The sequence below is a fragment of the Eptatretus burgeri genome, chromosome 6 (genome assembly GCF_056783735.1).
Source record: "Eptatretus burgeri isolate ZD-2024b chromosome 6, Ebu_testis_v1, whole genome shotgun sequence".
NCBI classification, from domain to species: domain Eukaryota; kingdom Metazoa; phylum Chordata; class Myxini; order Myxiniformes; family Myxinidae; genus Eptatretus; species Eptatretus burgeri.
Genome location: NC_140966.1, coordinates 47,211,761 through 47,237,978, shown reverse-complemented (window position 1 = coordinate 47,237,978; position 26,218 = coordinate 47,211,761). Strand labels below are relative to the sequence as shown.

General features: G+C 48.5%; 1 protein-coding gene across 1 annotated transcript in view; it reads left to right on the top strand.

Annotated features, from left to right (window-relative positions):
* Positions 1-26,218, top strand: part of LOC147024701 (uncharacterized) — a 66,632-nt gene that overhangs the window by 8,156 nt on the left and 32,258 nt on the right. Inside the window, exon 3 of the mRNA XM_085884849.1 lies at positions 9,254-9,470. Within this exon, the coding sequence (XP_085740975.1) occupies positions 9,254-9,470 (217 nt within the window). The remainder of the gene's footprint in view (positions 1-9,253; positions 9,471-26,218) is intronic.

Below are 26,218 nucleotides of genomic sequence, written 5' to 3'. Positions count from 1 at the left end.
TATACAGCTCGGTAACTGGCTTATGCACTCAAGCAAGCACTCCAACGAAACTCCTGGCTTGGCAAGCGATTACCAATTGCCATCGATCCAACTATGCACCCAGAAACGACCATGCAATGTCCAAGTTGGACAAATCAACACTTTTTTTCGGAGTTGGAACTGCTGATACTTTCAAATCTGGAGCTTATATTTTCTAATCATGCTTAGTTTAAGAGATTCTCTCAGTTATTCAGACACAAATTAAACTAGAACGGGCACTCGTAGAGCGCATACCTTCGCCGCAGCCACTAGTTACCTTTGTATTAAGTTGTCCACAATGCATCTCAATACAAATATGCATTTCGTGACCCCCCATGACCTTTGACCCACAACCGCTACCGAGGGTGACAATAGTACTATACCTTGTGTCATTTCCGAAGATCGGGAATTGAACACTGAACAATTTGGAGTTAATTTGATGTAAATCGGAAACATATTAACCGTTTTCATCATGAAAAAACGATGTTGACCTTTTTGTGACCTTGACCTTTGATCCGATCGGTCCCAAAATCTAATGGATTTGTCCTTTCATGATGCCAAACAAATCCAAAACAATTAAAGCCTCTCTGCGTTTTGTTTTTTTTGCGTTAAGTTATCCACAACGCTTTCCGATATAAATGTGAATTTGTGTGACCCCCTTGACCTTTGACCCCCAACCGCTGCTTTGGGTGACAAAAGTACTATACCATGTGTCATATTAGAGGATGGGGAATTTAATTTTGAACATTTTGCAGTTAATTTGCTGTAAATCAAAACAAAATTGACAATTTCATCGCGAAAAAACGATTTTGACCTTTTTGTGACCTTAACCTTAACCTTTGATCCGATCGCTCCCAAAATCTAATCGATTTGTCCGCTCGTGATGCCAAACACATCCACAAAATTTCATGACAATCTGCGAAGTGGTTTTTGTGTAATGTTGTCCACAACGCTTCCCAATCAAAAACTCCATTTTGGTGACCCCCTTGACTTCCACAGACTAACTAGGGTTGCAAACACTATGCCATACGCTATATCAGTGGATCGGGATTTGAATACTGAACATTTTGGACTTAACTTGATGTAAATCGGAACAAAATTGGCACTTTAATCGCAAAAAAAACGATTTTGACCTTTTTGTGACTTTGACCTTGACCTTTGATCCGATCGCTCCCAAAAGCTTCGCCAGGCGTCCTTGAGTAACTGCACATCATCTCTGAAAATTTCATGCAAATCGGTCCAGCAGTTTTTGCGCAATGTTGTCCGCACACATATTTACCAATAAATAAATACACAGGGGTCAATACAATACCTTCGTCAAATGAAGTTTGCGAAGGTAATTCTCCAGGCGTTTATAAGCATTGCAATATACCCAGCGTTTCGTAGCTATGATAAACAGGCATTTGATAATATGAGTGAAGAAAGAAAAAAACAAAAAAAAACTTCATCCTAAAGAAATCGTTGTGACCTGCTCCAAATCAAAGCATGATTGAGCAGACCAAAAAACATGGCAGCTTCAGACCCCAGCAAGGTTACTCAGGAAATGCCTTAAGACCCCAGAGAGTGAGGTGGCCGAGGATCGCCTGATGAAGGATATAATTAAACAAGGCCGTTAATTATCTTCAAAAGAGATGTTTTAATTTACCCAAACAAACAATTTTCACTTTTGCACTTCTATGGAGTTTTCTTGGTTTGCATGCAAAGTTTCAAGCTGTTTGGTTTTGTAGTTTTGGAGTTATGAAGAAGACACACACACACACACACACACACACACACACACACACACACACACACACACACACACACACACACACACACACACACACACACACACACACACACTGCGTTTTATTATCATAGATAACTGCCTGAGTGTTGACCCTCGACAAGTATTTTGATTAATCATTTTCAAAGCACTGTTCATTTTCCAGGTGTCTATTTGATGTTTCTTTGGACGAGTCATATGTTGCATAGTTACATCATCTGAAAGCTGTTTCCAAAAAATAGACATACTTTAAACACCCGCTCACTATGGGGGTGTAATATACCCTCTCTCACCACCACCGGTTGGTGCTAGATGGCATTTACATCATTAACCTGTGTCTAAATAAGAACAGAGTTCAATTTGTTCGACCACTTTATTAGCGTGGAACGACAATAATCAAACAAGTATTGAACAGGTTGAAACGCCCACAACATCCCTGGCTCCGGCTCAGGCTGCGCATGCGCACTGGCACAGGGGACCGTCGATTACCGTAAAGTACAATGTTCTCTAGTGTCGGCACTGCCCTCCTTCATCCCCAATACTATTATCTATCTATAATTCCAGCAGTGTGTGTGTGTGTGTGTGTGTGTGTGTGTGTGTGTGTGTGTGTGTGTGTGTGTGTGTGTGTGTGTGTGTGTGTGTGTGTGTGTGTGTGTGTGTGTGTGTGTGTGTGTGTGTGTGTGTGTGTGTGTGTGTGTGTGTAACCGCTGTTTCTCGACAACCACTGGTCCGATCTAATTGAAACTTGCCAGATATATTGTTGGGGACCTGAGGATGTGCCTTTTCAAGGTTTGATATTAATCGGACAAGTGCTTCGCAAGTTATGGCGATTTATTTACCAAACGAATAGAAATTGCGTGGGCGTGGCCGATGGGGAAGGGAAGCTCAGCCGCGTTCCCCATTACGGGTTACAACATACGGGCTTCCGGATAATGATGACTTCGTGTATTTTAATAATTTCTCGATTTCTTATGCGCATTTATAGATAAACACAATGGCCCAAGTTATGATCGTTCTCCTATTAGACGGTGTATAAATTTCGGTAAGATCAGAGTGCTGGTATGCTCCGAACCAGGAAGTAAATGATTTCTTTGCACGTTTTTTTTTTTTCGTGTATTCTAATAATTTCTCGATTTCTTATGCACATTTATAGATAAACACAATGCCCCAAGTTATGATCGTTTTCATATTAGACGGTGCATAAATTTGGGGAACATCAGAGTGAGCTGGTATGCTCCGAAGCAGGAAGTAAATTATTTTTTTCACGTTTTTTTTCTCCTCTTTCCTCTTTTTGTGTTTTTCCTTGCGATGACATTGGGAAAAGGCAAAATACGTTGGTGCTAATTGAATAATTGGCCATTAAGAATAAATTGCGAATAATCGTAACTGCCATATGCGAACTTCCGGACAGTGAGGACTTCATTTCCGGACAATAAGGACTTCACTTCCGGAGAGTGACGATTAGGCCAAAAAAAAAAATGTTGCATTGGCGTAACCCGCCCGACCCTAAAAATTCCACCGACCCTACGTTTTTTTTTTGTTTTTTTGGTATCGAAAAATTTTGCCGACCCTATTTTATTGCTATTTTTGTTGTTTTGCTATCGTTTTCAAGTATCTTGTTGATTGCGATCGCGATCGCAAAAACCCGGAAGTGTTTCGGACAGAACCCGCCGACAAAAAGGGTGGTACTCGAGCCGGGGGAGATTTTGGGAGGGATTTATTAGGAAAAAAAAAAAAAAAAAAGATCCCGACCGACCTACCCTATTTTTCAGTGACCCGTTACGCCAATGCAACATTTTTTTTTTTGGCCTTACTGTATTCTTTCTCGCTTCTTTCTTTCTCGATTTCTGTACTTTCTCGATTTCTTTCTCGATTTTCTTAAACCCAATACCCCAATCCTGTCAGTGACGATAACTGTATTCTTTCTCGATTTTTTTTCTTGATTTATCGACTTACTGTATTCTTTCTTTCTCGATTTCGGTACTTTCTCGATTTCTTTCTCGATTTTCTTAAACCCAATACCCCAATCCAGTCAGTGACGATTACTGTATTCTTTCTCGATTTATCGACTTATTGTATTCTTTCTTTCTCGATTTATCGACTTATTGTATTCTTACTTTCTCAATTTTATTAAACACAATGCCCCAATCCAATCGTCGTTTACGACAGCGAAGGAACGAAGCTGCGCGTCGTGCACGCACAATGGAATCTGACGAAGTACGAGCTGCTCGCTTGACACACAACGCAACGCGCATGACAAGGCGTCGTGCAGCTCAAACGGATGAAGAACGAACTGCTCGCTTGGCAGACAACACTGGACGCGAGGAAAGGCGTCGTGCAGAAGAAACGGATGAAGAACGAGCTGCTCGCTTGACACGCGACGCTACGCGCGTGACAAGGTGTCGTGCAGCTGAAACGGATGAAGAACGAACTGCTCGCTTGGCAGACAACACTGGACGCGAGGCAAGGCATCGTGCAGAATAAACGGATGAAGAACGAACTGCTCGCTTGGCAGACAACACTGGACGCGAGGCAAGGCGTCGTGCAGAAGAAATCCCTTATTATTATTATTATTATTATTTTTTTGCACGTACTGCCACGCACGTACAGCCACGCACGTACAGCCACGCACGTACAGCCACGCACATACGGCACAGGAGAGCGAAGGAATGGCCTGTGGTTGTTGTTTCTGGCACGCAGTTTGAAAGTTTTTTTGGGGGGCGGGGGGGGTTGCACGTACGGCCACACACGTACGGGCACGCGACAGTGAAGGAACGGCCTGTTGGTTGTTTCTGGCACGCGGTTTGAAAGATTTTTTTTGGGGGGGGGGGGGTTGCACGTACGGCCACACACGTACGGGCACGCGAAAGCGAAGGAACGGCCTGTGTGGTTGTTGTTTCTGGCACGCAGTTTGAATTTATTTTTATTTTTGCACGTCCGGCCACGCACGTCCGGCCACACACGTCCGGCCACGTACGTACGGGCAAGTACTAGTAATTATAAAAAAGATACCATCAGAGATGGGGAATCCCCCGCCATTGAAAAATAATTGAAATCAGATAAGCGGTTTTCCATTTATTACAAAAAACATTTTTTTCAAGATGGCCGCCCCAGTCGGCCATCTTAGATCCGGTCATGCCCAAAATCAATAAGGTTCTTCCTTTTCAGGTGGTACATGACTTGTGTGACCCAAATTTCAAATCGATATGGCGAACAGTTTATGAGTTATCGCACTCACAGCTATAAATGTTGACGGACGGCCTGACGGCCTGACGACCTGACGACCTGGGTGACAATATCTCCCTTCTGCCACGCGGCGGGGGATAATAACCGATTTCTGATGAAGACATCTCAAAATAGGGAGTAAACAATCTTCACCAATTCTAATACTGTTAATTAGAACGGGTTTAATCATACAAGCCTTTATTATTATTATCATATTTTGATTTGAAGTTATTGCTTCAACTGTGTATCACGTGGCAATTCAAACCTGTGTTCATTTGCTTCTGCTTCATTACTGTGTATTTGATTTGTCGAGAATTGAGATGAAGGTCATTGACATGATCCTCAATAGAACAAACACTGAGCAAGCAAGATCATCACCAGGAAAATACATTTTGCAAATCAGCCATCAACTTTTGGGGAAGAATATATTTATTCTTGTATCTAATATATAAAGCTAATTCTAACCACTCACTGACTCATTGATATTGATGTTCGGTACCTTCCGGATGACGTAGAAGGCTGAAATTTTGCTTGCCGATGGACATGTGAGGGGGGGGTGTGTGGGGTGAGGGGGGGGTGTGGGGTGAGGGGGGGCTGTGGGAGGAGGTGCAAAGCAGACACCTCAGGAAAATAATTATTTTTAAGAAGAAAAGTGAGACATACATCGGGGTGGAGAAAAGAACACGTGTCACATTTGTGAAAGAGATACAAGGGTTGAAATGCATTCTTAAATTTTTTTTTTTTTTTAAGAAGTGTTTATATTTAATGTGGATTCAGTTTGGAGAAAATAGAGGGGTGGATGCAAACCCAGGATCGGAAGGAAATTGAATAGAAATGAGAATTGTTATGGAGTAAAACAAAGTTTTTTTTGTTGTTGTTGTTTGCTTTTTTTGTTTGTTTGTTTGTTCTGATTTTTTTGAAGCGAGGAGAGGAAATAGAAATAAAAATCAGATCGGATAGTGTTGAGGAAGTAGAAGCAAGATTCCCGGGAATACTCCCAGGGCAAAAGCACGACATATTCTATTTGAGGAAGGTCTTGAAAAATGCTTTTCAGGCCTTAACATCAGGGCCGGATTAACCACTAGGCCCGTGAGGCCCGGGCCTTGGCCTACGAAAAATATTTGGCCTACGAAAATTTCCGACGACTTTTTTTCTTTTTTTTCTTTCAGTCTTAATTATGTGACTGGACATGTGCAGGAAGGCTGGCACGCTGCCAGACAGTGATCGTCGACAGAGAGCGTAGGAACAATGTGATCACATCACAATCAGCCAATCACAGGCGTTGCCGCTATCGCCTGCCTGATGGGTGGAGTCACGTTCGCGCTGAGTATGAACATACTGGCACTCTCTCACTTTCCTGTGAGTTATCGAGCATCCTGACGCTTGCAGTTCTTCGTTTTGCTCTTATTTGTCGTTTTTTATTATTGACTATGGCCGACGGATATATTTGGTACCACGACAGTGGTACTTGCAAACGCGACCAAAAGAAGAGGCGTGAAACAGAAACAAAAAGACTGTCTGGATCCATCTTGAAATTTTTTTCACCTCACCAGAGTCGAGATGATCAAACGGAATGTGCGCATGCAGAGTCTTCTGATGTCAATGTCGAGGGATCAAGTAATCTCGCACTGCATCACATTTCGACAGCTGATGATACCAATACCATCGCATCGAGCAACGAGAGAAGCATTGGAACAACTGCAGCCAGTGCTGCGGCTCGTAGTTTCAATCCTGATCCTGCTGAATGGATTCTTTCCGCAGAACTCGTGGATAATTTCATCCAGAATCCTCCCTGCCAAGATAGGAACGCAGATTTTTCGTATACGGCCCGAGTGTATTCAGATAAAACACTATTTTCGGCACGGAAACTCACAAACGGGGAAATGGTGAACAGGGACAATGCTGTTTTTGCCATCAAAGGGTCAACTTTACTGCTACGTGTGCAAACTCCTATGTCCCGACGGCAATGATCACGAAAGCCATCACAGTAATTTTTTAATCGGATTCAATGATGCAAAGAATGCCTCTGCCCATCCAGCGTCGCACGAGCGTGGGACTGCCCATATTCTCGCAATCAAAAAGTCGCTCGAAATGAAAGTGGCGGACAGGATTCACACATCATTTGAACAGTGGTACCTCCACGAGGAAGCTTACTGGACAAATGTCCTAAAGCGGATTGTCGCTCTAATATCGTTCCTCGCCGAAAGAGGGCTTCCGTTCAGGGCACGACTGAGCAGCTGGGTTGTGCTAACAATGGAAACTATCTTGGTTGTCTTGAACTCGTCTCAAAATTCGATCCATTTCTCATCCAGCATGTTGAAGTGTATGGGAACAAGGGAAAGGGAAGTGTATCGTACCTGCCATCAACAATATGCGACGAGTTTATCCTACTACTGGCCGAAAAAGTGAAATCTACCATCGTGCGAGAAATAAAAGATGCTAAATATTATGGTGTTTCCATAGATTCGACGCCAGACGTTTCGCATATATTTCGATATATATCGATCAGTTGACGGTAATATTTCGATATGTGATGCAAGATGGTAGCGCCGTCGAAAGGTTTCTACACTATGTCGTCATTGAGCATCACGATGGTGAATGTCTGTTTGGAAAATTGCAAGAGGTACTGGAAGCCAATGGGATTGATCTCATGGATTGTCGAGGGCAGTCATACGACAATGCAAGCAACATGTCCGGTGTCTATTCAGGCGTACAAGCAAGAGTCTGTAAAATTAATCCATTGGCTCAGTGGGTACCATGTGCTGCGCACAGTTTGAATCTGGTATGAGTCGCTGCCGCAGAGAGTTGCTTGGAAGCCGTCAAAGACTTTGGACGTATTCAAGCCGTGTATAACTTTGTCAGCATCTCTCCAAAGATGGGCCATTTTAAATAAGTCACTCTGAACGTGCCATCAAACTCAAATGTTTGTCTGATACGAGGTGGTCAGCTCGCGCGGACGCTTGTAAAGCGTTTTCCGCAAGTTACAAGGACATAAAGAAGGCGCTAATGAAGATAGCCGAGTGCCCTAAAGACACTCCGTCAGTGAGACTGGAAGCCAAAGCATTGGCTGAGAAGATGGAACTGACCGAAACAACAATCATGTGCGCTGTCTGGTCTGGTCTACTTGGCAACATTGATCGAGTAAACAGATGTCTCCAACAACCTGGAATCGATGTAGGAGCAGTTAAGCAGCATTATGATGCCATCTATGAATACATAGAGTCGCTTCGAAATGATGAAAGATTTGATGCATTTCAGGACCGTGCCAAAAAGATGGTTGAGTCCATCATTTACGCTGATGATAATTGTTGGGTCAAGAGGCGAAAGAAGGCCTTCAATGAAAATAACGAGGAAGAAGAAACCCCAACATCTGGCAGGGAGAAGTTCAGAGTTGAGACGTACTTCTCCATACTCAATTGCCTTCTGACAGTAATTCATAGGAGAAGAGAGAGAGCGATCAGAAAATCACAGATCTGTTTGGATTCATCTCCACGGCCAACAGCCTCGACCATGATACGCAAAGCAGAGAAACTGGTTTCAGCGTACCCTGCTGACATTGAAATGGACATAGTTCAGGAAATAGAACTTTGCTCGAAATACTCCCTAGTTCATCGATGCATCGGACATGCTCAAGTACATTATTCATAACAATTTGACACAGACATTCCCCAATATTTTTGTTGCCCTCCGAATATATTGTTCGATGTTTTCTTCGAGCTGCGAGGGTGAACGCTCCTTCAGCACACTAAAGCACGTGAAAAATTGTCTTCGGTCGACAGTGGGGCACGTGTGCGTGTCCACGCTCACTCTGCTCTGTGTTGAATCCGAGCTGATGAAGCAAATCTATTTCTCCGAAGTGATCGCATCGCTTGCCAACCAAAAGGCACGAAAGAAGGTGTTTCAGCAGGGTGGAAATTGAATATACATACATTCCTCCGAATTTGTTTTCTGTATCGTTTGCGTCTCAATTTCGAAGCCGAATTGGATTTTACAGGCACTTGTATATTTGAAAGTCGGAGTCTGTTCCGATTAAATTTCATGTTCAAAATTGTCGTTTTGGTCACTCTTGAATTTGGCCTACGAAATCTCAAGGGCCTTGGCATACGAAGACCTTAATCCGGCCCTGCTTAACATTGCCAAACAAATAGCACACCCTAATCCTTAAACATTTGCTCTCTTTTGTTTATTTTCTTTGACTCCTGATGCCCTTTCCTCATAATGCTTTTTTTTTTCTTTTTTTCGTAGATTTTTTCATACAGGAAGAATGGACTTATAAGCGTGAATCCTTCACTGAAGTGGAAACACAAAATAAAGCGGAGAGACAATATAACTGATGGAGATGCAACAATAACATTGCTAAATGTAATAATGGAGCACAATGGGGAATACATTTGCAAACTTAAAGAAAATTCAATTCCCAAGAAGGACATCAAGATCATGCTTCAAGTTTTGCCTAAAGAAGGTACAGTAAGTATAATGTAGTATCTACAACAGTAATATTATGTTCATTAATCCACGTCACCTGAATATTGTTGTTTCCCCTTTTCCCATTTTGTTGCATTCCATTCTGCTCTCTCTCATCCATGAGCCTTAATCATGAATAAAAAGGGTCTTTTGACTTGCCCTTACTTTTAAACATTGATATTGCAGATGTTATAAATTTTGTGACCATGTAATTGGTAAGCAGTTAGTGAAGTGGGGTTAGGCAATTGATTCACTCTGTCTGTCTGTCTATCTACAGACATCATTCTATGATCGAAGCTCTGCTTAATTTCAATTGAATGTTAGATTTTGAACACTGTAAAACATGAATTGGAACATGAACCTACAGTTTAGAAGTACTTTAGCACTGAATTTGGCAAATTGTGTGGAATCTCGTCCTGATCTCACATGCACAGAGGAGTGAGGTAATTTTAAAGCCGTGAAGCCATTTCAATATTTGGTATGTCCTTCCTTCCTTCCTTCCATCCATCCATCCATCCATCCATCCGTCTGTCTGTCCGTCAAAAATGAGGAAGAATAACTTTTGTAATCCATCGTGTTTAATTCTAAAGGGTGATTCTAAAGGGTTCTAAAGGATAAGTATCATGGGTTTTAAAGGATAATTCTAAATGGTTCCGAAGGGTGATTCTAAAGGGTAGTTGTAAAGAGTGATTCTAAAGGGTGCTAAAGGATAATTATAATGGGTTTTGTTTGTTTCTAAGCTTTTATTATTTTGCATGAAAAATACCAAACTGCACCGCTTCCTTCGGATCTACTGTAGGTACGATTTTTTTAGTCTGTCTGCCTGTCTGACAGTGAAAGAAAATTGAAAATCATTCAAAACAAGAAACTTGCTGCTTTTTGGGACATCCTAATGAACACAAACAACAGACACAAGTAACTAGTTTAATTTTTTTTAAATAAGGTGGTTCATAAGACAGTGCATTAACAGCAGTAAACATTAGAAAAAAAAATTCCAACAGCCTTTTGTTTTATTTCAATTGAATTATGTGCTTGAACACTGCAGAAGATAAGTCACCAAGTTGACACTTCCAAAACCTCCAGTTTAGCAGTAATCAGACAAAATAGTATACCATCTTACACCATCTCAACCAACCAAATGTGCCGCTTGGCTCAGCGTTGGAGAATATCTAGATTCAGACAAAATGGCGGCTTGTAGGAAATGTAGATTGTTCTCGGAAACGCAAGGCAAGAGTTGAAAACACCCTTCCAATGTCTATTTTCTCACGACTGTGTGGGGTAAAGTGTTCTCTGAATTCCATAGTTGTCTTTTGCAATTAAACAGTCAAAGTGCAAGCCACGTCGGTATAAATGTACTTTCATGTGCACTGTTTATATCGGTGTTATATATCAGTCTCCCAGTCATTAGGTACGTGAACTCAGCACCTTCAAAATACCTTGTCTGTGATAAAGGTAGACAAATTAGAGGCTTATGTCCCCCCAAGACCCTGAAGACCCCCAATACTCTTTTGACCCCCAAAACCTTTGAAGTCCCTCAAGACTCCAATAACTTTAAGACCCTTCAGACCCTTTATAACCATAAGGCCCTTTAGACCCCGAAGACCCTTGAGGACCAACAAGACCATTAACACCATGTTGATGCAAATTTCTCCAAAATTTAGCATAATGGCTTTGAGGGTAATAAAACTTAAATTAAATACAAATAAAAAATGTTGCCAATTAAACTGAATTGATAATGAACTTGACAAAAGTAAATGTTTTTGGTGTATAGCTCAATGTATTGTTTTTACCCTTGAATGAGAAATGTACTCAAATACAACACAATTATTACATCTATGTGCTTGAACATGTATTTATTTTATTATCTATATTTGCATTTTAAATGACCAGATATCTCTTTTGGACTGGAAGAGGATCACTCTGCTTGGTAAAAAGTGCCCCTTGTTCCCCAAAACAGATTGGCCTTCCAAATAATCTTTAATCATTATTCACTATAATAGAATTACCTATTATTTGATTTTATTCTGCTTATTAAGGGATTCCCATATATAAACAATTATGTGGTGTCTGAAAGTCTGGTTGGAGGCACCATTCTAGCTTCAATGGAATGTTTGCTTTCGGTGATATCCAGGTGTCTTTACACTCTTGTCAACTGAAGATTATAAATCTTTTCCTAGGCTTTTAAATGCAGGCTGACCTTCTGACCTCAGGACCAAGGAGCCATGAGTGATCCATTCTAGCACCCAAAGGGCTGTGGTCTTGACGTCATTCTGTCTTGAGGATGATAAAAACATCGTTGGATGATCTGACTTCCTCTGATCCATGAATATTATATAAAAACTCATTAATGTTTAGGTATATATATACATATATATATCCTGGTGTTGGCGCAGTGGTTAGGGCAGCGGCTGGGGATCCAAAAGGTCCTGAGTTCAAGCCCCGTTGGGCCACTGAATTAATACACCAGGGGGTTGACTCAGCCTGTCATCCTTCCAAGGTCGGTGAAATGAGTACCAGTATACTGGGCCTGTGTATACCCCGGTTAAAATAGGTGTATCATATCCCTGTGTCGTAAGAGGCGACCAGGGTTGCGTCAGGAAGGGCATCCGGCGTAAAACATGTGCCAAATCACTCTGCGGATCATACGGATTATCTGCTGTAGCGACCCCTAAAGGGAGCAGCCGAAAGAAGATATGTGTGTGTGTGTATATATGTATATGTATATATATATATATATATATATATATATATATATATATATATATATATATATATGTATATATGTGTGTATATATATATATATATATATATATATATATATATATATATATATATATATATATATATATTGTTACGAATCTGCGCCCGCCGGTGTGCGGACAGCCGCTTTTTAGCCGAATCGCGGCCGTACGCCCACCGGACGGACAATTCAGTCGAGACTTTTCGGAACAACGCCGAAAACCAGTCACGGGTGTGCTCTAAGTGCACACCACGGCCTAGTCAATATTCTACCCATGCGCGACAGGGTCACTCGCCGAATTGTCGATATACCTAATTATTCGCGCGGGCAGCCTACCGAGAGACTGTACCTCAGTGAGGTCTGTTTGGACACGAACCACTTAAGCGGTTCGTTCTGTTCTGGGATAACCGAGCGGGTATTATCGCGAGACCTCGCTGGACCCGAATCTTTTATCGGCTATCAAAAAGCCCGCTATTATTCCGAAATGCAATATGGCGTTTCAATGGGGGAAAGAGGACACAACGAACGGGTGACATTTAAACAAGCACATTTATTTACTAACATAAGCATGTACACAATCAAGCAATGAATTGGTGGGAAGGGACAAGACGCGAGCAAGACAAAGCACTTAAACCGTCTATTATTTATTATTTACAGTCACTTATACAGTTCTACTTAACGGGACACGGCACCACAACTTCCACACAAATAAACAAGGAAAGACCCCCTCAAAGACAAGGGAGTCAGACTGGACCCGTAGGCCTTTATTTCGTGGAGCTTGGCGGACCGAAGGAGTTCCACGAGACCGTTGCAGGTTACCTCCACCCTCGTGGTGCCTCGATGGGGCGACCCGCGACATCCCGTCCCCACGGCAGCTAGCGTAGCCGCGGTTGAGCCCAGGCCTTGCCAAGCGGCCGGGTGATTCGGGCCTCAGCTGGCGACGCGTTGAGAGGAACGAACGGGTTTTGATGCTCTTCCAAAGTTGATGCTCTTTGTAAGAACCCGTCCGTTCCTCAGCGATGCTCAGACTGTCCCGAAGCCTGATCACCTCAGACCATTTGGCGCTGGTTGGTGAGCTCTCTCCAGCTCTCTCCACACAAACGCGCAGGTCTGCGCGGCACAGCAGGTTTGGCCACGCTCTCAGCTCACGTGTCCTCCGCTTTCCTGGACTTCTCCCCCGACTGTTCTCTAGACTCCAGACTTCACCGACTGGCGCTCCGCTTGGCCTTTTATAGGGCCCGAGAGACGAGATCTGACCTCCGCTCTCCGACCTTCGACCCCCAAAGGCCCCGCCCCTTCTTCTCTTTTGATCCGAGTTCCGAGGTGAAGCTTCCACAGAGCGGACATGCGCGAGATCACCAAACTCGCGTGGAGAGCGGACATGGGTGAAATCACCGTCGCTGGCGGCAACAAAGAAACCCCCGCGTCTGTTTGCAGCGATGCTGTTCGCTGGGAACTCGCTGTGGCTGGCGCAAAGATGGTGGCGTTTGCGGAGTTGAAGGTGAGGCGATGTTATTCGGGTTGGTCTATGGGGGGAGATACGGTTTAGGAGATGGTGAGGAGATATCGTTGTTGTGAAGGCAGTGTGGAGAGGATGGTTGCTGGTTGGCGTTGTGGAGGAGGTGGTTGGTGGTTGGCGTGGTGGAGAAGGTGGTTGGTGGTTGACATTGTGGTTGGTCCAAAATAACGAGAGTAAAGAAAAACGGCTAACTCAAAGATAACAGCCCGGGTGACACGAATAAATCCCATTAGACAACGGTGGGGAAATCTAACTGAACACGGACTTATCGGCATAACTGAACTAAGGACGGATATGGTGTTCTGCGACTTTCCACAGCCGTAACAATATATATATATATATATATATATATATATATATATATATATATATATATATATATATATATATATATATTCATATTCCTTATCCCTTCAGAATTAAGCTGACCTCCAGATAGTTGCTGCAACAAAGCTGTGAATGATCTCTCCCTTGAACCCTCAACATGCCAGATGTGGCATCAGCATGTCTGGAGGATGAACAGACCTCGTCTTACTGAATACTATATAATAATTCAAAGTTTCCATGTATTGCAGAATCGAAGGAATATTGTGTTGCTTAACTTCTTCTGAATTCTCCATATCGATATGTCTGTGTTTGTTTATATTGTTGCGAATTCGCGCCCGCCGGCGTGCGAACGGCCACGTAACTCGAATCGCGGCACGTCGCCCACTGGACGGACAATTCCGTCGTGACCCTCTCGGACTAACGCCGGGAGCTAGTTACGGGTGGGCCTTTCGGCCTCACCACGATCGTGCCAATCGGCCCCCGCGTGGAATAGGGTTGTTCGCCAAACTAGAACTACCTAAGTACTCACGTGGAGGGTAGACCGGGCGATCGCACCTCGCCGCAGGTCGACTCCGGACACGGGCCACGTAAGCGACCCGTTCCGTACTATCGGGATAACCGAGCGGTGTTATCGTCGGCCTCGACAGTTCCGATTAATTATCGGGTGTATTTAGCCCACTACCAACCCTTTACGTGAAGCAAGATGGAGATTCAATTAAAGAAAAGATGAAGCGAAACGGGAAAACAGTTCAACATGATGCACATTTATTCCGCGGCACACGGAAAACACACATATACAATTAAACAGAATGCACATAAAGCAATTGCAACAAAAGAAACACAACAATGCAGATCTACAACCGACTACGCGTGCACACGGCAACACTTACACAGTTTTACTTTACAGACGGCGCCAACAACACATTTACTCAAAAGCAAAAGAAAAGGGCCACCCTCAAAGACAAGGAGGCAGACGGGGCCTGTGGGCCAATATTTGCACGGGACCTGAAAGAGCGGTCAGGTCCGCGAGACCGGGTGGATCCTACCCGTGTCTTTGTGATGAGCCGCAAATGTGGCGGCGCGGCGGTACTCCGACTTCGTGCTCCTTCGCGGGTTTCGTTGGCACTGCTTGGAGTGGGGTGGGAACGGGGGCCCCTTTTCGCACTATCTTAGCGTGGGGGAAAAGGGGGGGAATTGTTGATGCTCTGGGGAAAGAGTAAAGCTGGCTTGCTTGGGTCCCGCGACGAGCGATTCCACCGCGACCTAGTCGCCGACCGCCGTCTTCCTTTCCCCGGACCCGAGCTCTTCGGTCTCTTCCCCAATTCTCCTCTGCCGACTGCAGCAAACCACCTGTATGCCCTCGCCTCCCGACTCCACTCCGCGCTCCAACCCGACTCTGCCCCAAAACTCTTCGCCCTTCCAAGGCCGACTCCGCTCAAACCGACCCTCTCAAATCGACTCTGCTCAAACCGACTCTTCAACCGACTCTCTCAAACTGACTCTGCCAAAACTGACTCTGCTCAAACCGACTCGACCCAGATTCGCCTTGCGCTCGGTGCTTTATAGGCTGGCAGGAGAACCCATATGCAAATTTCCCGATCAGGACGAGCTCGGGGGTGGAGCCACGCTCACCCATTGGACGGAGGAAAAGGGGGCGTGAGTCTCCCCTGATCCTAGAATTTGCATATCTCGATTCAACACCGACGCGCCTGGAGGCGGGGCCAAACCGCCCCGCGCTTGCTGATTGGACGGATCAGAAGTGGGCGTGTAGCATTCCTGATCCGAATTCGCCTCGGAAAGGCCGCATTTTGCACTCGCGGCTCGTCGCGCGTCCCGTACGAGCCCAGGACAGCCTGACACTCGGTGCTCACAAGTGGTGCGGGAATGGCGGTAGAAGGAGGAGAGGTGAAGGTGGTGGAGGGTTTATGGTGGTGGTTTATGGCTATGGCGACGTTTGGAATGGCGGTGATGCGATGTTTGCGGGAGCGAGTTGTGAAGGTAAAGATCGTGGCTGTTGGCGTTGTTGTTGTTGTGAAGCAGCATTGTGGTTGGTGGTTGTTGGTTGATGGCGGTTGAGACGTGGTTGGTTCAAAATAAAGATAGAACAGAAAAACGGCTATCTCAAGGGGTCGCAGCCCGAATGAATCACATTTATTCCCTCTAAACAATGGGTTTGGGGCTAACTACACATGTACTTACAGAGATACCTCACCTACGGGACCTGAATGGTGGTTTGCGAATTTCCTCAACCGCAACACTACCCCTCCCCTTTTTACAGACTTGTCCCGAGTCGTCAAATTCTCGTGTGCCATCATGTGTAGTTCTCCCCTAGTACGTTTTACCTACGGATCCCTGGGTGCGACATTCATGGTATTCGTGTCCCTAAAATAAATAACCTGAGGGCTGAGTAACTAACTAAACAAACCCACTCACACGACGACTCACACGGGCAAAGCAAAATTGAACGGGGCTGGTGAATAGGGGCAGTGGGCATGGCATGGCAAAGGCAGCAGGCAAACACAGCCCGCAGAACAAGGCTGCTGCAGGCAAACGCAGCCGGCAGATGAACTGGCCGGCACAGGCGTTGCAGAAAACAGCTGCAGACGATCCGGCCGGTACAGGCCTCGCAGCAAAACAAAGCCGGCAGATGAAGTGGGCCGGCACAGGCCTTGCAGCAACACAGCCAGCAGATGAAGCCGGCCGGCCTTTGCCTTTCAGTGGAGGCTGGTGGAGGGAGTGCGGTGGTGCTGGCCACTCGGAAGGCAGGCTCGGACCTACCCTACGGTCTCCCTCCCAACCTATCGCCTTTGTCTGTCACTGTCCATACCCACTCCCTTAATTTGTAAAACCCAATTTAGCCCCAACTTTTTTTTGTTGTTTTTATGTTTACTTCCCCACTATAAATCGTCCCCTAACCCCCTTTACTGTCTCTGTTCGGCTAACCTATCGTCTACTAGCCTACTCCCAACCCCTACGTTCCCTTCCCGGAGGGGAACAAGGGAGAGCTAGCGTCCTGTGTCGAGGCCCAATTCAAGCCTCAAGATGGCCTCCCCAGACTTCAGCGATCTAACCCAAAGTGGGTCCAGCGGCCCACAACGAGAGCGAAGGGATGGATGGTGCGGAGGGGTACACTTCCTAATCTACCCTAACCATTAACCTTTAAACTACCTCGGGGCTATCAACAAGCGCCTCGCGCTTAAACTATTGGTTCTAACAACCCAGATTCCCGTCGCCGGTGTTGGTGTCCTCACAATTTCAGGCCTTGCCCCCCAATTTTCTTTCCGTGCCCGCACATGGTCTCATGGCTGGGACGCGTGGCTCCCCTTGGCAGGCACTACCCTCTGCCGAATCTCCAGCTATGGCACCCCCGGGCACTACACTGCCTCCGAGCCTACCAGCTCCCTAAACACCGGGGAGTGCCCCCTTGGCAACTCCCCTGAAACGCACACGTGACAGGCTGGCTTCCCGGGCCCCTTTCCGAGGGTCACCCGTGCCCACAACACTGCCCACGCGGCTAATGGCGCCCCGGGCCCCCGCACCATGCGAGCGCACCCGTGCCCACTACGCTATCCCGGCCCCCCATGGGCCCTTGGCCTACTACGGCCGACTAGCCTGGTGCCCGGGATACCCACTCAGCGATACTCACCTTTCGCAGCCACGCTCCCAGCCCGTCAACAGGACTCCTGCACCCCTCCAAATGCGTTTCGAGCCTACTTTCCCACCAACAACAAAACGACCTCCATTTTGTCAATTTAAATAACCCACTAACTCACTCTACACTGACCCCAGGGTCCCTTGGGCGGGAGTCACTCCTCCCTCCAATCACTCATCGCACTATGCATTCCCCATTCGTTCCACTCACACAGACCCGCTGGCCTCACTCACTCACCAAGCACATGCTTCCACTTCACTCACCAACTCTTCAACACACACACCACTGAACTCCGCCATCCTTCTAACTACATCCCCCTAACTAACTCGTGCTCCCACGTCGTCCCTTAAACTACAGCACGTTCCTTTTAACACGACGTAGCTAAACTACGTCCCCTCTACACATCCACAAGTCTGTCCATGTTCTCAAATCCTTATTCGCAGGGGGGATTTCCTCCCTTCCTACTGGGCTCGTGAACTCGTTGCAAGGCTCTGAGAGCCTTGCGCCTCTGCGGGAGCGGCTGTTCCAGCACCGACTCCTCCGGCAAGACATATCCATGACAGCGTAAGGTCACCCTTGTAAGGCCTCAGGCGGTCCGCGTGGACGATCCGGGGAAGGGCCCGTGGTCCCATTTTAATTTTTAGGACCACGTCACTGATTTGCGCCAGGACGACCCCCGGGCCCTGCCAAGGTGAGGTGAGCTTCGGGCATCTGCCCTTCCTCCGCCGGGGGTTAAAGAACCAAATCTTCGCCCCCGGTGGGTATTTGCTCACCTGGCTCTGGTGGTCGTACCTGCGCTTCATCTTTATGCCCGCCTGTTGGAGCTGGTGTCGTGCGAAGGCATGGACCTTCTCCATGCCTTCCTCCAACCGACGGGCATAGCCCTCCCCCGGGGGCCTATCAAGCCGCTCAGGCGTCGGACCGCACAATAAGAGGTAGACCTCTTATTATCTTATCTATCTTATTATTATCTTATCTACCTCTTCACGAGGTAGACCCGTGCTGGGATGCGCGATAGGCCATCAGGAGGTACGGGAGATGTTCGTCCCAGTCCTCCTGATTAGTGGCGGTGAAGAGGGCCAACTGTTGGACCAGGGTCCCGTTGAACCTCTCCACCATGCTATAAGACTGTGGTCTCATGGGCATTGTCCGTGTCTTTCGAATTTCCAGGAGCCTGCACACCTCTTAGTAATTCGCTCTCAAAATTTCGTCCCTGGTCCGTGTGCAGCTCCTGCGGAATCCCATACCGGCATGTAAATCCTTCTACGAAGGCCTTGGCCACAACCCCTGCTTCCTGGTTGGGAAGGGCAAAGGCTTCCGGCCATTTGGTGAAATAGTCCATAATTACGAGGATGTACTTATTACCCTGGCGAGTGGGAGGCAGTGGTCCCAAAATGTCCATGGCCACTCGCTCAAGGGGGGCCCCAACCTGATGTAGTTGGAGTGGGGCCCTCATCCTCTGTGGCGGTCCCTTTTTCGCAGTACAGGCGTCGCATGCTTGACACCAGTTATGTACATCGCGCCCCATGTTAACCCAATAGAACCGCCGGCGGGCCCGAGATTTTGTTTTGGTCCTGCCCAAATGGCCGCCGGCGCGGGTACCGTGCACCTGTTTCAAAATTTGGGTCTTAAACCCATCAGGGACTATCACCAGCCAAGAAGTTTGTTCGGAAGGAATCTCCACCCACTTGCGATATAAGATGTTGTCCCTCATTTCTAGGGTCCTCCACTGAGCCCAGTATGCCTTTGTTCGCGCTCCGAATGGGGCGATCTCCTCCCCACTGGGCCTCCTGTTTTCCTGGACCCATTTGTACACTGGCCCTATCATGGGGTCTTCCCGCTGGGCCGTGCTCCATGCCAATCCACCAAATTCCTCTCCCGCGGTTAGTGGCAAAGTTGGGCCTACCACCCGGGCTGCATGGACTGGGAGTTTCAGGGAGGCGTCTGCCAATTGGTCGCTCTCCTCATGTCTCGTGCAATATTTGCAGTTTTCTCCCAGACAGGGGCGTCGAGAGAGCGCATCGGCATTCCCATGAGCCTTACCGGCTCTATGGACCACACTGAAATCGTACTGCTGCAACTTTTCCAACCACCTTGCAATCTGGCCTTCCGGTTCCTTGAACCGTAAGAGCCATTGCAAGGAGGAATGGTCAGTTCGAACCAAAAATTTCCTCCCGTACAAGTACGGGTGGAAAGGGTTCACTGCAGACAGCATAGCCAAGAGCTCCTTGCGAGTTACGCAATAATTTCGTTCGGGCCTACTCATGGCCCGACTGTAATACGCGATCACTCTTTCCACGCCCCCCTGTGTCTGAGACAAGACTGCTCCCAATCCTTCCTGGCTTGCATCCGTGTCCAGAGTATACATCCCGTCATCGGTGGGGTACGCTAAAACGGGTGTGGATGTCAAACACCCCTTTAATTTGAGGAAGGCCTCCTGGCACTCCCCCATCCAATTAAATCTCAACCCCTTCTCCGTCAACTGGTGAAGGGGCCTGGCTATCTCCACAAAGTTTGCCACGAAGCGCCGGTAGTAGGAGCAAAGTCCCAAAAAGCCCCGTACCTGTTTGACAGTTGTAGGTACAGGCCACTCCTCTGCCGCTGTAATTTTTCCGGGGTCGGTCTTCACCCCCTCGCGGCCTATCACGTGTCCGAGATAGGCCACCTCTGTCGCGAACAAAGTGCATTTCTCCGGGCTCAATTTCAGCCCTGCCTGCCTGAGGTGCCCAAACACCTGGTCCAAGTTGGCTATCTCCTGGGTGAATGTTTTAGCGTGTACCAGGACGTCATCCAGATACACCAGGCATGACTGCCATGGCATGCCGCCTAGTATATGCTCCACCAGTCTCTCAAAGGTGGCAGGGGCGTTACACAAACCGAATGGCATCACAGTGAACTGATACAGTCCCTTCCCTGTGGAAAATGCCGTTTTCTCCTTCCCCGTCTTATCCATCTCCACCTGCCAATACCCACTCTTGAGGTCCAAAGTTGAGAACCATTTAGAGCCTGCAACGGCGTCGAGGGTATCGTCAATTCTAGGCAGGGGATAGGAGTCTTTGAGTGTCACGTTGTTCAGCTGGCGATAGTCCACGCAGAAACGCGTGGTCCCATCCTTCTTTTTAACCAGCACAAGTGGTGACATCCAAGAACTTTCCGAGGGCTCAATGACACCTGCATTGAGCATCTTTTCAACTTGTTCATCAGCCTCCTCTCTTTTGCTCCATGGTAGCCTTTGAGCAGGCTGATGGACAGGCCGGGCCCCATCGGTGTGGATCTGATGTTGCACCAGGCCCGTACGTCCAATATCCTCAGGTGACAAGGAGAAGATCCCGATGTGTCAGTCGACCAGCTTGTATAAGGCCTCCCGCTGGGCATCCTCCAAATCCACACTACTCCGATTTACCATCTCGCAAATGGGACCGGGCCAATTCCTAATCGAGTCTGGAGACTCCCTCTGGGGCCGGTCCGGCTCGACGTTATCGTCCCTTAGCTCTGCGACCTCTTTTACTGGGGTGCAATCTGCCACCTTCGTGCCCATCCTTATAGTGCGTGGTTCCGTGCTAACATTTATCACCCGCACGGGCACTATTGGCCCGTTGGTACTTACCATGGTGCGGCCCACGACTAAACCCGGGGTTGACGGCCCTGCCGGTAGTTACGCCAGGCCGCAGGAGCCCTGCCACGTTGGGTGTGCTCGCCACCAGGCCGGGACCACCGCCTCGGCACCCGGGGGAATGATCACGGAGTCAGGAGCCTCCAGCTCCACCCTCTCATCCGTGCTCACGCCCCCTAACGGCAACTCCTCACCACCCAACTGCATGACCCCCCAGCCCAAGTCGATCTTACAACCACCGGCCGTTAGCACATCCAACCCTATTAGACATGGGTCGCACACCTCCGCTACCCAAACCTCTATCCTTGTTTTCACGGTGCCCAATTTTATCTACACGAAACCACGTCCTATGATGGGGGCCGTTGCCCTGGTAGCTGGCTGCAAACTATGGTTTTGCAGACGGTGGATCTCATCCCAACCGTCTACACTCGAATAAAGAACCACAGGGCTGATGATCATGGCGCTTGTTCCTGTGTCCACAACGGCGTCTACCCCTACCCCAGCAACTTTGCACTGAATTGTTAAGCTACCATTGCCAATTTGGCCACAATTGATGACCTGTCGCATTTCTGAGGGCTCTTCGTCCGAGTCTGCCGAACACGGCCCTACATGTTCGGCACTTCTTAGTTTCCCGGGGACTGGTGGGGGGATGATGGTTGGGCCTGGCTATCCCTATTAATCCGGGGCGGAGTTGGCGGTCTGGGGGGCCGTGGCTCTTCTCTTCGCGGGGGCCTTTCCCTGCGCGGGGCGTTGCACTCCCGTTGCAGGTGGTCCCTTGCGCCACAATTATAACACCTCCTCTGGTAAGGTGTTTGCCTCCAGTACGCCGAATTATACCCCCCTCCGTTCCGAATTGGGGTACCCCCTGATGGCCCATCTCCCGCTCTTCCTGGGCCCGACCGCCTCTCCCAAGGTCTCCCGAACCGGCGGTCGAACATGCCCTGCACCATCCTTTCCATTCGCGCTTGTTCGCCCAGGGTTGCCCCGGCTCCCAGCGCACTGTCGTTCACGGGGTCCACCTGTCGGACTGCCACCGCATGCCGCCCAGCCCCTCCCAATGGCGTTCTGGCTGCCTCCCAGCAGGCGGCAGTATCAGCCACCTTCTGGAGGTTGTCCGGGCGCCATACGGTCAGCAATGCTCCGACATCGGTGCCCCCTATCGCTCGGAGGAAATGGTCCAGGGCAATCTCCTCCCGGTACTCCGGCGGCATGTTGGTGTGCGCGATCCCCACCAAGCGGCGAATGTCGTGTGCCAATTCTCCCAGTGATTCCTGGGGGCGTCGTTTGCGCCCGTTGAGCTGAGCTTTAACAAGCTCGCTCTGCTGGTCCATGCCAAATCAGTTTTTTTCGGCCGAATGGAGATCCTCCAGGGTCACCCCCTCACTGGGTACCGTGGTCAGGACTTCCAAGGCCACGCCACGCAGGGCCGCCGTGAGTTGTGCCACACCCTGCACCTCGTTCCAGCCATTGCCTTTGGCAACACACTGGAATTGGGCCATGTATGCCCTCAAGTCCGTCTTGCCATCGTACGGGGGTAGCGGCACCCTCGGTCCTTTCGAGGTCCCCTCCTCCAGTTCCCCAGGGACTCCTGGAGGGGTGTACCTCCCCAGTCCCAACGGTGCCTCACTCCCGCAGGGTCCGAGCCATTTGCCCGGGGGCTCTACCACCCCTGTCCACGTCTGTTCGTGCCCCGCGTCGTCCCGCTTACTCTCCCAAGCCATTGGACTCGCACTCTGCACACCCCCCGGAACAGTCATACTGGGTACCCCCCTTAGGCCAAAAGACCCCGCGGCCTCTACCCTCCCCAAGCTTGGCATGCTCACCCCCGCATCGGCAAGCCTCCTCCTCCGCCCTGTGACACCGGCCCCACCTGGGCGCGATCCGCCTCGAGGGAGTATATCCTCTCCCCCTGTTCCCGAAGGAGGTCACCCTGCCTCTCACACCAGGTCTCCACACATTCCGTCAGTTTCCTCTCCATTTCCTCCATTTTCTCCTTTATTACTACATTTATTTCCTCCCCTATCGTCCCTAACGACAGTTCCCCGACTTTCTCTCTTATTTGCTCCACCTCCCGTTGTACCTGGGTCACCATCTTATTTGTCTTGGATATTTCCTCCCTCGTTGTCCAAAACTGCTCTTCTGTCTCGCCCCGGTTTTTTCCTATCTGCTCCCCCAGTTCCTCTGTCTTTTCTCCGGATTTCCGCTCCATTTCATTAATTACCTTCTCATGTCTCTTTCTACAATCCTCCCCCACCTCCTTTTATCCTTTCTGTGTCTCCGCTTTTACCTCCTTTCGCAGGTTTTCAACTCTGTCTGTCATTTCCCGATGTCTTTTCTCACAGTCCTCCTTCACGGCTCCCAATCCCTCCTTTATTTTCCCTTGTTCTCTTTTTAATTCCTCTATTGCCGTCGTGTTCTTCCCTATTTCCTCTTTTATTTGGTCTTGTCCCTTTTTTACTTCTCCCAGTCCTTTTCCTACTTTGTCTGTCTTTCCCACCACCGTCTTTCGTTTTCCCTCTCTTGTTTGCTCTCTTCCATGGCGACCCCCACTCCTTTTACTTTCTCTTTTAACCCGGTCACCTCCGCTCGTATCGTGTTGACTTCCTTTTTCATTTCGTTTTTTAGTTCTTCCAAGCTTCCTTTTAGGCTCATTCCCATGTTCTGCGTCTCACCCCGCAGTTCTTTCATTTCTTCCTTCATTCCTTGCGCATTTATTTTCCATTTTCGTTTTTATTTCGTTCATTTGTTGCGTATTTGTATCCATTTTCGTTTTCACTTCGTTCATTTTGCTGTTTATGTTCACATTCATTTGTTGCGCATCTGTATTCATCTTTGCCAGCATGGCGAATAGCTGGGCCATGTCGGGCGCACTCAGCTGAGCCGATTCGGCAAGGATCGGGGGGTTTTGGCGGAGAGGGGGAGGGGAGGTGTCGTACACCGCGGCCGCCGCCGCACCTATTTCGGGCTCTGGGTTCAGTTGGGGGAGTTCGTGTTCCTGCACAACCAACATTTCCTGCACGGGGATTTCATCCTGGACCATGGATGGATTCTACACATTCTAAATCCATTTCTAATACCCCTGGCTCCTGCTCGCCTTGAGACTCCATCTTATTTCTCGTAAGGGGTTAATTTAGCTCACTCGTAATTTGGAGGGAATCCGGGGTCGCTCCTCTCACCCCTGGACCGATTCCCGTGAATTTAGCTGGAGACAGGAGAGCCCGTTTTCCCGCTCTCCGACACCAGTGTCGCGAGGAGGGGGATGAGTTTGTGTCCCACGACCTGACACCAGTGTTGCGAATTCGCGCCCGCCGGCGTGCGAACGGCCACGTAACTCGAATTGCGGCACGTCGCCCACTGGACGGACAATTCTGTCGTGACCCTCTCGGACTAACACCGGGAGCTAGTCACGGGTGGGCCTTTCGGCCTCACCACGATCGTGCCAATCGGCCCCCCGCGTGGGATAGGGTTGTTCGCCAAACTCGACCTACCTAAGTACCCACGCGGAGGGTAGACCGGGCAATCACACCTCGCCGCAGGTCGACTCCGGACACGGGCCACTTAAGCGACCCGTTCCGTACTATCGGGATAACCGAGCGGTGTTATCGTCGGCCTCGACGGTTCCGATTAATTATCGGGCGTATTAAGCCCACTACCAACCCTTTACGTGAAGCAAGATGGAGATTCAATTAAATAAAAGACGAAGCGAAACGGGAAAACAGTTCAACATGATGCACATTTATTCCGCGGCACATAGAAAGCACACATATACAATTAAACAGAATGCACATAAAGCAATTGCAACAAAAGAAACACAACAATGCAGATCTACAACCGACTACGCGTGCACACGGCAACACTTACACAGTTTTACTTTACAGACGGCGCCAACAACACATTTACTCAAAAGCAAAAGAAAAGGGCCACCCTCAAAGACAAGGAGGCAGACGGGGCCTGTGGGCCAATATTTGCGCGGGACCTGAAAGAGCGGTCAGGTCCGCGAGACCGGGTGGATCCTACCCGTGTCTTTGTGATGAGCCGCAAATGTGGCGGCGCGGCGGTGCCCCGACTTCGTGCTCCTTCGCGGGTTTCGTTGGCACTGCTTGGAGTGGGGTGGGAACGGGGCCCGCTTTTCGCACTATCTCAGCGCGGGGGAAAAAGGGGGGGAATTGTTGATGCTCTGGGGAAGAGTATAGCTGGCTTGCTTGGGTCCTGCGACGAGCGATTCCACCGCGACCTCGTCGCCGACCACAGTTTTCCTTGCCTCGGACCCGAGCTCTTCGGTCTCTTCCCCAATTCTCCTCAGCCGACTTGCGCTTCGCCTTGCGCTCGGCGCTTTATAGGCCCGCAGGAGAACCCATATGCAAATTTCCGGATCAGGACGAGCTCGGGGGTGGAGCCACGCTCGCCCATTGGACGGAGGAAAAGGGGGCGTGAGTCTCCACTGATCCTAGAATTTGCATATCTCGATTCTACACCGACGCGCCTGGAGGCGGGGCCAAACCGCCCCGCGCTTGCTGATTGGACGGATCAGAAGTGGGCGTGTAGCATTCCTGATCCGAATTCTCCTCGGAAAGGCTGCATTTTGCACTCGCGGCTCGGCGCACGTCCCGTACGAGCCCAGGACAGCCTGACGCTCGGTGCTCCCAAGTGGTGCGGGAATGGCGGTAGAAGGAGGAGAGGTGAAGGTGGTGGAGGGTTTATGGTGGTGGTTTATGGCTATGGCGACGTTTGGAATGGCGGTGATGCGATGTTTGCAGGAGCGAGTTGTGAAGGTAAAGATCGTAGCTGTTGTTGTTGTTGTGAAGCGGAGTTGTGGTTGGTGGTTGTTGTGTGATGGCGGTTGAGACGTGGTTGGTTCAAAATAAAGATAGAACAGAAAAACGGCTATCTCAAAG